The 12,167-nt window shown below is 22.3% G+C and overlaps 3 protein-coding genes across 3 annotated transcripts; 1 reads left to right on the forward strand and 2 right to left on the reverse strand.

Moving 5' to 3' along the window:
• Positions 1-299: 299 nt before the first annotated feature.
• On the reverse strand, positions 300-1,540 carry PVVCY_1201210 (autophagy-related protein 18, putative; the record flags this gene model as incomplete). Its single annotated transcript, XM_008625133.1, has 2 exons — positions 300-1,312; positions 1,411-1,540. The coding sequence occupies 2 exons, from the start codon at positions 1,538-1,540 to the stop codon at positions 300-302; spliced, it is 1,143 nt and encodes a 380-aa protein (XP_008623355.1).
• A 1,863-nt stretch (positions 1,541-3,403) lies between these two features.
• Positions 3,404-5,547, forward strand: PVVCY_1201220 (zinc finger protein, putative; the record flags this gene model as incomplete). Its single annotated transcript, XM_008625134.2, has 4 exons — positions 3,404-3,488; positions 3,628-3,694; positions 3,828-3,922; positions 4,142-5,547. The coding sequence occupies 4 exons, from the start codon at positions 3,404-3,406 to the stop codon at positions 5,545-5,547; spliced, it is 1,653 nt and encodes a 550-aa protein (XP_008623356.2).
• Positions 5,548-6,421: 874 nt separating this feature from the next.
• Positions 6,422-10,052, reverse strand: PVVCY_1201230 (U3 small nucleolar RNA-associated protein 13, putative; the record flags this gene model as incomplete). The annotated part of the gene is made up of 2 exons (XM_008625135.1): positions 6,422-7,798; positions 7,923-10,052. The coding sequence occupies 2 exons, from the start codon at positions 10,050-10,052 to the stop codon at positions 6,422-6,424; spliced, it is 3,507 nt and encodes a 1,168-aa protein (XP_008623357.1).
• Between the last annotated feature and the right edge of the window lie 2,115 nt (positions 10,053-12,167).

The following is a 12,167-nucleotide window of genomic DNA, read 5'->3' on the forward strand; positions in this document are numbered from 1 at the left end:
ATATCACATATATCCAACTTTATTAATAAACTAATTAATTATGCTATCTTTCACAACAAATGCAAATATATGTTGTGAACGTGTGCTCCGAAAGAGCAAATTCAAATAAATATCTAATCGAAAATATTATATGTCTATCAAGTATAGATATATATGTGGTGACAAAACATGCGTAAAATATGTATATGCATGTATTTTATAAACTTATAAAAATTTACAAGTTATATTGGTCCTGCGGAAGTAGTAGTTATATAAAAAATTGAATGCGGGTCTTCTATTAAATGATAACATATAAATTTTTAATCAAAGCTATGGGAAGATATCTTAAGCATCTCTCCTCCTATATGTTCATTAAATCTCAATTTATAAATTAATCCATTTGAACATATAACAATAATACAATTTTGGTCGCTTACAAATGCACAAATTGATGATATTTTTTTCCCGGGGATTTTATATGATGAAAAGCTCCAATCACTATTTAAGTATGGATGACAAGGTAATAAACATTTAATAGATGATTTTTTATTTTTTGGTTCTTTTTCATAATTTAGCATAACATGTGATGATATATTTTTTCCTTTAGATATTATATCTACTTTTCGTGGTGGTCGGGTTCTTTTATATATAGAAAATACATGTACAGTATTTCTATTTGAAGTTAAACACAGCCAATTATTATCATTACTGATATTTAAAGATAATATTTTAGCCGTTTTAGTACCTCTTCTAAATTCGTTTAATATACTTCCATCGAATGTGTTAAATAATCTTATAATTGTTCCTTTTGTGGAAGCGGTTACCAATAGTTTTCCATCATTACTTAAATTTATACATGCAATTGGATTATCATGAGCATATATACTTAAATCTGTTTTAAAATTTATATAAGGGAGTTCTTCATGAACATTCTCACTAGCATTTTTTTCAAATATATGAATATTAACTCGACCTTTTATAGGTGACAAATATGCAATAATAATATTTTTATCAATGTTTGATAAGCAGCATAATCCTGATGGATTTTTTGCTGTATTTAGGGTTTCTAATAATATTATATCTTTTAATCTGTATATACATAATTTATATTCTAAAATAACCACAATTATTTCTCTTAATAATCTCACACCAATAATGTTTGATGAAAATGTCAATTTTGCTATTTCTCTCATTTGTCTATCATCCCATATTATTAAAACATTTTTTGCCCATTTTCCTTTTCTATCATTTTTGTTTCCGGTTATTGCTAAAATATTACAACGATAAAGCATTTCTGCTATGTATAATCCATTTTTATTCCGATCAGTTAAATCTAAAATAATAAAAAAATAAAATAACAATGTTTTAGTGTGGTTTCGTCATATATCATGCATACATACAAACTGGTTTTTACATTTATAGTGCTATTACCTCTACTATATGTTTGAGTGAAAGGATTTGTATTGTAAATTTTAAATCCTTTTTCGTTGGCCATACACAGACAGCCATAATCTTGATTAAAAGCTATATATCTATTATTATCTAATCTTAATGATACCATTTTATTTTTTTGTGTATATAAATTGGGAATAATTACATAAAAGCAAAAAGAAATAGAGGATTATCACAATAGTTCTATTATTATAAAGCAAGATCGCTAAATGCTCCCTACATATGTATATAAATATATATGTGAGTATTTGCTACATACACATATGTATATATTATGTACTTGTATATGTAAGCATATATACACATAAATATATATTCCCTTTTTTTAATATAAACTATATACTGTCATTATTATTTTATGCTCATATAAAAAATTAACCACTCACAAAGAATTAAAAGAATATACTTCAATTACTAAGCTAAATGATGAAACAAAAACTAATTATATATATTTACAATTCCATATATTTATTTAAAAGTTTAAAGTGGGAGTTCTAGGCAAAATAATTTCTTAGAACAGCTAATATTTTATACAAATATAATTACATATATTGCATGAAAAATAATCATATACTTAAAAAATCATATATTACAAACATTAATTATAATAAATATATGCTTATTCATGTTAATATATATCTATTATGATAAAAAAATACTATAATATATTATATATTTACTGGGACTTGTAAGAATAAGAAAAAAAAAATGAGGAAATTTCCATGTAAAATATATATAATATATATTGAAATTAATATCATAAAATAAGGAAATAAACTGACAGTAAAATATATAAATTATTATAAATGGAAATAATTATATATTATTAATTAAAAAATATAAAATGACATAAATAATGAAATCTTATAAATTAATATATAAATATATATTTTTTTTAAATACTATTTATTTTATTTTTTAATTATATAAGCATTTTAAAATGTAGAAAATAAACTCGTACCTAAAGTAAATTTTGGCGGGTTAAGTGAATATAAAAAAGGGAAATGTCGTGCGAATACTTTAGTTTACACAAATAATACAAAATATAAAATTAGCGCATGGTAAAATTTTGACTCTTTAATATAGGTAAAATTTATATATAATGCATTATAAATATATTTAGTATAATTAAAAAACATATGCATTATTTTTTTTGTAGCGTATTATCCAATTTCATTATGCGTATAAAATACACTCATATATACTATTATATTATATATAAATAATATATTGCTGACATATATTTTTAATAAATAATTCGTAAAAAAAATAATAATAAATTCCTTAAATGGGCATAAAATATGTTGACAATTTTTTTGAAAAAAAATATACATTTATAATTATCCAAATTTTTAAGAAATACAACATTATTAAAATTAATACGCTTTTAGGTATAGCTATTATTTTTATTTTTTTGTCAATTCAAATAGAAATACAAACTTATTATATGTGTATAATACATATATTAATACATATATATATATGATTTATATGCATTATTTTTTATGTAGATTGATATTTATAAAATAAAAAAGCATACTTAAGAATTAAATATCTCGTTTTGTTAAAAAATTAAAAAGAATAAATTTCCCCACCACCATTTTGGGGGTATTTTTTCCTACTGTCTATTCATTCATTTATTTAAAAAAATATATTTTTTGAGTTTTTTTACATTATACCTATAATATGATAATATATGGATATAGGAGCGTAGAAACATATTAATTATAAAGGAAATAAACACATATTTTATAATTGCAAAATATGATTATGAAGGGAATTTCAATAAACAGCTATTCCCATTAAATATATAATAATATATTTTATTATATAGCGTTTTATGGCAAATATAATTTTTTCTATAAAAAACTAATTGTATCATTTTTTTTGTTTTATAATAAATTATAAAAATATACGATAATATAAAACCCTTGAAATAAAATAACGATAACATACAATAATATATAGTAAAATGAGCATGAGCGTGCTTCCGCTTTTTCATATTTGCTCATCCTTTCAACTAAATAATTGCTTAGACCCAAAAAATGTATATGAAAGTAAAATACCAAAAAATAAAATGGATACATATAAATATGTTGTGATACCTAATATACGCACGCTTAAAATTATATTACATGCTATATACGCTTAATTGGTTTAACATAATTGTATTCCGTTATTTTTATTATTTTACAGACTTTATTTGCTCTGTGTGCTTAGATTTATGCGACACCCCTGTAACAACTGCATGCAATCACATATGGTTAGATCCCCATAAATATATACGCCCATAAATGCTATTCTTTTATATTTATCCGTGTCTGGATATTATATGTTTCACACTTCTGCAAAATAAATCTAGCTATTCATTCTTTTGTTTTCCCTCTTATTTATAGCTGTTACAAGTGTATGTATTATTCTTTGCTTCATAGAAGAATTTGTTCAATATGCAAAAAAGTAATTAAATATGATGAATTGAAAAAAATATCAGGTAAAGAAATAGCACTACATATTAATTAAAATATATGAATAAGGGCTGAGGAATATGCATATTTTCTATATAGACATAACTTCCATATATACACAGCTATATAAATGCATATCGCCCCTATTGATGCATACTTATCATTCCTTAAGGCTTAACTGCCTATTTATACTTCACCTCTCTTCATCACCCATTTTTATTTTCTTTCAATAAATTTCTTATCAGGAAAATTAAAAAAAGAATATGGGCAATTAAGAATAAAATGCTCATTATGTAATGAAAAAATAAGAATGAAAAATCATAAAAAACATTTGAGTGTGTGCAAATACAAAAAATGTAAAAATTATATATTAGGATGTGAATATTTTAATGAAAAAGATAAAATAGAAATCCATGAAGAAACTTGTGAACACAGATTAATAAATTGTTCAAGTTGTTCTAATCTGTTTCATTATAAAAATATAGTTTTTGTATTATCATTAAAAGATAAATATGAACTTAATATAAGATCCCCATACACATATTATTCATATTATTATAACTTATTATTAAATACAAATTTTAATTTTTTTAGTTATAGTTACAGTATAAATAAAAATATACTTAGTAATAGTTATATATCTCGAAAAATTCAGATTTTTAAAAAACTTCAATCTAATTTAGATCGCCAGTTATTTTCTATTAATGATAAAAATCGTTTGCCTCTCCCAATAAACAGAAACATTCCTTTAAATGTCTGTAATCATAATACATATTATGGAGATAACAATATCAATCACACAAATAATCGTGAGCATAATATAGTTGTCGAAAATAATGTAAATGCAAATAATAATTATCCGAATTTGCCTGAAGGGGAGTCAAATATACCAAATACACAATCTACATCCAACAGGAATACTCACCCCCCCATTAATAATAATGCTAACAATTTTTCTATAACAACATTCTTACGGAATAATGCGGATTTTGAATTGAATATAGCAAATGGTATTGATGAAGGTAACATTGAGATAGTAACCAATTTTAGTGATTCTATTGGTATTCGTAGATTCGCTGATATTAACCGTTTTAATGATGGTGATCATAATTATATAGACAATAATAATTTTATTAGGGATTATAGTGATGTAGAACGGATAGGGGAAAAGAAATATCTCTGTGGAGAATATCATATGCGCGAAAAAAATAGACACTTAGAAAAAGATATTTCATATTGCTCTTCAGAAGATAGTGGTAATGAAGAGACAAGTGCTGAAGAATGTTTAGATATACTACCATTAAGAAAAACATACAATTTTAATGAAAAAAATAGTAAAGATACATTAATTATAATAAAAGAATTATTTCAATTTGATAATGTTGATTTGAGTAGCATTTATATTGATAATAAAGATATATTTCTTTGTAATAAAAAATGTTTTATTAATACAATTAAAAACCTTAAAGATGAATTAGAGAAATCTCTAACTCTATTATATTTTTCGTGCTGCATTGGAATGCCAATAATGTTTTCACTTGGATATATGAGCTTTCTTACAACTAAGGGGATTTTTAAATTTTCCTTTTTGGTAACCACTACTTTGATCAATTTATCGCGTAGAATTTTCAATCATTTATTCAAACACTAAATAAGAATAAATAATTAAGAACCCCTAAATTTTTACCAACTATGTTTAGTATATTATTAATAAATGATTATGATCATCGTATTTATCGTTTTATTTGTTTTTTCAAAGTATGAATGCATATATTTATTTTAAACAATCATTTTACTTATAACCTTTTTGGTTTCAATTGTTGTATGCTTAAAGGGCATAATTTTTAAATGTATTTTAGCATAATATATATTCCACATTTTATGAAAAACAATTATATGTTTTCAATGATTATATTTTCTGTATTTTATGTTTTAAATTCGTTTTTTTTATCTTTTAATACTATAAAATTAAGACATTTATGATGTCTATGATTATTTATATCATATATATGACCCTTTCCTCTTCCTTTGATAATATATTGTTGTAAATGTGTGAACATATTTTTAGTTTTATTTTTTTTTTATAAACACACCAAAAAATAAATCAATACTAAAAATGAATCTTTCATAAGATAATTTAGATTATCATAATTTAATACAAATTTTATTGTATTCATATAGTTTACAATATATAAGTGTCAGTAGCTTTCGCTTAAAAAAATTTTGATTACACAAAATATTATAAAACAAAAATATGTAGAAAATGCCAAATTAAAAATTTTTTTTAATGTTTTACAAAAAGCATATTGATGCACAAGCATAACATTTAGTATCAACTAAAGACATTGAAGGGAAATCATTATTCCTTCAATGTTACAAATTTAATTGGTGTATAGGAATTATTTGTAATAATGTATATATGGGCATTCCAACTTAACTTTTTATTTGTGCGCATCCATGGGTTTTATCCATTTTTTGCGACATATCATTCCTTAATCTTAAAATCGTAAACTTTTAATTCTAAATTAGTTCATCATTTTAATATCCCCTTTGTAGTAATTTATATTTATTAACTCAAAGCATTTCGATTTTTGCAAATCCTTTAAATATCTATTTTTATGTCTTGGTATGTAACTGTTGTAAATATCAAAAAAACGCTGATAGTTGTTAATCTTGCATATATCTGAATAACTGATATATTTAATTAAGCTATTTAGAAGAAAATTGGCTATATATGCAAATCTATGATTCATAACAAAAAAAGAAATAAAATCCATCAATTTGTTAAGATACAAAAAGTAAGAATGCTCACTTGTGGCTTTCATTTTTTTTAAAAACATAACAAAATTTTCATCATTATCTTCATCTTCTTCTTTTATTTGCTTTGAAAAATTTGATTCACTAATTTTCCCTTGATCAGAATCTTTAGGCATTGCATTATTTACTAACTTATCCGATTTATCAGATTCTAATTCTGACAACTTTGTATAAATGTATTTTTCTAATATATCAGCATTTTCTAAATGATTTTGAATATTAGTAATTTTAGAATCATCATAATATAAGTTCTTTAATTTATTTTCTTCCATATTAGTATTTATAGAATCGATGTTGGAGTTATTTATAGATATATTACTTTTTTGAGAATTTCCATTTAATAATTTATTGGAGATTTCTTCATCTTTATAATAGCTTGTTTCTTTTTTGATAGGTATTGAATTGGAGTTATTATTAGTTTTATCCATTATTCTTCTTATACCATATTCATATTCGAATTGTTTTAATATATTTAATATATTAAATGTATAAGAATTTAAATAATTCTCGATGATTGTTTTAAACTTAAATTTTTTATTTAACTTTAAACAAATAAGTAGCGATTCATTAATCTTATTTTCTTTTAATAAATTTTCTAAACAATTTTCATAATATATATTTTTTTTTTTTTCATAAATATTTTCACTAGCTTTTTTTTCGCTTACATTTTTAAAAAAAATTAAATCTCCATTAATAGAAGAAGAAACGATTTCATTATTATTATTGTAACTTTGTAGACAAAATATTTTATCATTATGATAATTAACAGTTGATAATTTTTCACTATTTTTTATATTTATAATACTTATATTCCCATTACTGTATCCATTAATCATGCAATTGTCATTTAATATTAGCATTTTTGTAATATTAAAATCAAGACTTTGAATATTTTTTAGGCACTGGTATGTGCTCATATCCCATATTCTTATACTTTCATATGTACTGCTATACAAAAGATTGCTTGTTTTAGAAAAGCATATACTCTGAACTGATTTTGTATGCCCTTCTAAAGATGATATCAATTTTAGAGTATTCGCCTCGAATAGTTTTATTGTCTTATCTTTGCTGCAAGTAGCGATCATCTGCAAAAAAGGGAAATCATTCAATTATGTATATATACGTATGCACACAGAAAAATTAAGAACACAACATCAAAAAGAAACACAATTTTTCAAGAATGAGGAGTATACTCTCATTTTTCCTTACCTTCGAATTTCGGGATATTGTCACATCATTTATCATAGCCTTATGAGGGTATATAGTCAAGTTGCTTTTAATAACCTCATTATCATAAATTTGATCAATTTTTCTTTTTTTTTTATTATCTTTTAAATTATCTAAATTAAATGAAAAGTTCCATAGTTTTAAACTACTATCTTCACAAACACTAACTAGTAATATTTTTGGAAATTTTTTCAAATTAACATCAATAGCATTAATAGTATATAAATTATCTTTTAATATATATAAACAATTATTATTTTTTAAATTCCATACAAATATATTTTTATCATTAGACCCACTAAATAAAAGAAGGTTTCTTTCACTTATTTTAATGCTTGACACAACATCTTCATGCCCAATTAACAATTTTTGTGAAATTAAATTATCCTCAAAATTTAATATTCTTATAATGTTATCCCCTATTAAAATTGCACATTTATTTTTTATTATGTTATCTGATTCAAATACTTCTGTATCATATTTTGAATTTATTGAACCCTCATCTTCATCACTATTACTATATTCATCATTAACTACAGGCTTAGGGTTTGGATTAAAAAATATCATTTCAAAAATTCCTTCCAATTTACATGCATATATTTTTATTAATTTAAAGTTTCTTATATCATAAATTAATATAGAACTGTCCTCTCTAAATATATACAATTTATGTTTTAATAAAACGAGTTTAATTACATTACTTTCATTAATTAGGTATTTATTTTCTTTAAATTTATATATTATATTTCCTTTTAATGGATTATAAAAAATTAGATCCCCAGAATTATTATGGGTAAGTATTAACCATTTTATATTATCATCTTCTATACTTAGTTTACTTTTTTGATTTTTAAACAAATTTGAAGGTATAATTATAGCATTATTTATATCATTTGCTAGATAAATTTGTTTAATTGGACTTTGTGTAATCAAATTACTATTTTTTTTATTCTTTCTCTTTTTATTACTACTAGGATTGATGTCATTATGCTCATTTTTAAGCTGATCGAAATCTTCTTCGCTTTCCAAATTTAAAGCACTTAAATTCCATACGTTCATAATTTTATCATTACCTATACTAATAAATCCTATCAATGTTTCTTCTTTTCCCTCATCGTTCTCTTCTTCATCCTCATTTTCATCTTTATCTTCTTCCTCTTCTCCCTCATCGTTCTCATCTTCGTCCTCATTTTCTTCTTCTTCTTCTTCTTCTTCTTCTTCATATTCTCTCTCTATGTTTTCCTCGTCCATATTTTGTGCTTCAATCTTTATTTGATCGTTTCCACTTTTAATTTCCAAAAAAAGAAAATCCACAATTCCACTCATATGATCTTCACATGATATAACTTTTTCTTTTTTGTCTATATCATAAATAAAAATATTTTTTGTTATATCTGAACTAATAATAAAATTTTTGTACATTTTTAAATTAGTAATTCTACTGTTATGAATTTTATATGAAAATGCCAATTTATATGTGCTTAGATTATATACATTAATCAGTCCATTAATATATCCCACAATTAATTTTTTATATTTTATATTATTATAACTAAAACATGATATGTTAATATTATTTGTTTTCCATATTTTTTTTTGCTTTAGATATATCCAGTTGTAACTATAACTATATAATTTTTCATCTTCGCTATTTTCATAATCATATAAATAAATATTTTTTTCTGTACTCTCATCATTTATATCCTTTTCATCGTTTTTATTCTCATTATTTTCTTCTTTTAAATTATTAGGAACTAAAATATAATGATGAATATTGTTATCATCTGTTGATAAAAAAACATTTTTATCAGAATAATAAAAATGTCCTATAGAATTAAATAAGGATATACAATTTTTGTTTGAATATTTTTTATAATGATCTTCTTTTATGTCATCAATATCTATACATGATTCCAAAACAAGAGTTGGATACATAACGTTGTATAAACTTTGTGACTTTGCATTTTTTTGGTCATTAACTTTGAAACAATAAATGTTGTTGTTGCACAAACTTAAAAATAACTCATACTCTTTTGAATAATATACATTGTTATCCCCATCGTAAAAGTCTGAATGCTTCCTATCAATTTCTATACTAGAAATTACCGGCATTGTGGGTAATTCAAAACATAAGAATGATAAAGGAGAGGGGAAAAGTAATAAAAAATATTAAAAAAATATAAATAAACAAAATAACGCAAAGCGTTGTAACATAAACTTATTGCCAATGAAATGCTACATTTATGCTTTTAATGCAAGTATAGAACTATAAATATATTTTTCCATATAATTATGTAGAGACTATTTTTAAAAAGCTATAGACCAAATTTATCAACCAGCGTTCAATTATTGTTTGATTTATTTAGCTATTTAAAGAATATGTAAGAAAATAAAAATATTATATGCATTTATTCTCGTAATATTTTTATGTATATCTTTCACTTTTATTTTTATTTTTCCTTTTGGGCCCCCATAAAATTAATCTGATGTTTTGAACGCTATTAAATTGAATACTAACTAAATATATATAAAATATAATATATTTTTTCGATAGTATAATTAAAAAAAAAGCGCGGACACAAAACGAAGAAATAATAGCTCGAGAATAAAACAAATTGATAAAAAATATATAAATTATCCCAATGATAATATTTTTAATGCTCCCAATATATAGTATACTCAACAAATTCATTTAAAAAAATTCACGTGATGGAAATTTTTTTTTGTTGCATTCAAAATAATTTAGAATGGAATTTTCTCTTTATATATATATGCATACAAATGAATTATTTTTTAAAATAATAACATTTAATTGAAGTAAAAAAAATTAAAAATTGATTCAACCTTTTAATATGTATTTTACTTTTTTTTTGCATAATCACAAAATTTTTTAATAATTATAACATACATAATTGTATAGACGCTATATTGTTTATTTCCTCATGATTTATAAGAACGACTAATTAAAATGTGATTATCTCTTGCAAATAACATTTTTTTAAGTCAACAATTTTATATTTATCCATAAAAGGGTAAACATTTACATTCCAATATATTTAACATCCTTTACATTATTATAAAGCGGGTTTCATAATTGGGGATTAAATTTAAAAATGGACAATCCAAAAAAAAGGTTGAAATAATGCATAAATAAATATTTAAATGAATAGTATATTGAAAAATAAAATAAATATGCCCATATATTATAGTTGTATAAACATAATACTTATGGGGTCGTATTTCGTATAAGCATAGGTTATGAAAGGATCTTTAATAATTCCATAAATTTATAATATGATGTATTTATATTTATTTAAAATGTGTATGCATAAATAAATAATGATTATATGATAATATGAATGATATTTTTATTTATGTTTTTCATAATAGTTTATTTTAAAATCATCACCAATTTATTATATGAGTTAATATATAAAGAAATATCTTTGTACGCATTTAAAATATAAACATAATATACAACACATTATGAGTAATAAATATAGAAAATATTTATACCCATAAAGATTTATGCACACATATTGTGTGGCACATAACATATTATGCTAACCATCTTAATTTATAAATTTAGCAAATCCTTCCATGCTTTGAGATTATTATATTTTTAAATACTTTATTATAAAAAAAATTGTAGCTATACTAGCAAAGCGATAAGATTTAATACAATAGTGCATATTTATACATACGTGGATAATATTTTATTTATTTACATGACGATTCATAATGTGTAAAATGTATTAGTTTACACAATACGGTAACGTACTATTAATTTCAAAGCTTCCATAGTATCATTAAAAAAAAATAGCATTCATGTTATTTTATTTTTTTCGATAATAATATATGTGCTAAATAAAAGTTCCTTTTTAGCCATAATATTAAAGGTTTTATTGTTTTGTAAAAAATTTATAGGCTCCACAGAGATACATATATTTTTATTAATCCCTCTTTAAATAATAAAATGCACTAGTTATTTTTATGTTATTTCTTTTATTTTATATTCATAGATTTTTAATAAAATAATCCTTTAATTAAAATATTTACTTGCATGTATGTATTATTACTATTTTAACTTTATTAAAATATTTATCATAAAATCATATAATTAATACATATAATAATATGCATATGTATACCACATAACATGAAATAATAAGTATATATTTTACCTTAAAAACGCAAAAATATATTTGTAAAATAATATATATAATT

This window comes from Plasmodium vinckei (genome assembly GCF_900681995.1).
Source record: "Plasmodium vinckei vinckei genome assembly, chromosome: PVVCY_12".
NCBI classification, from domain to species: Eukaryota; Apicomplexa; class Aconoidasida; order Haemosporida; family Plasmodiidae; genus Plasmodium; species Plasmodium vinckei.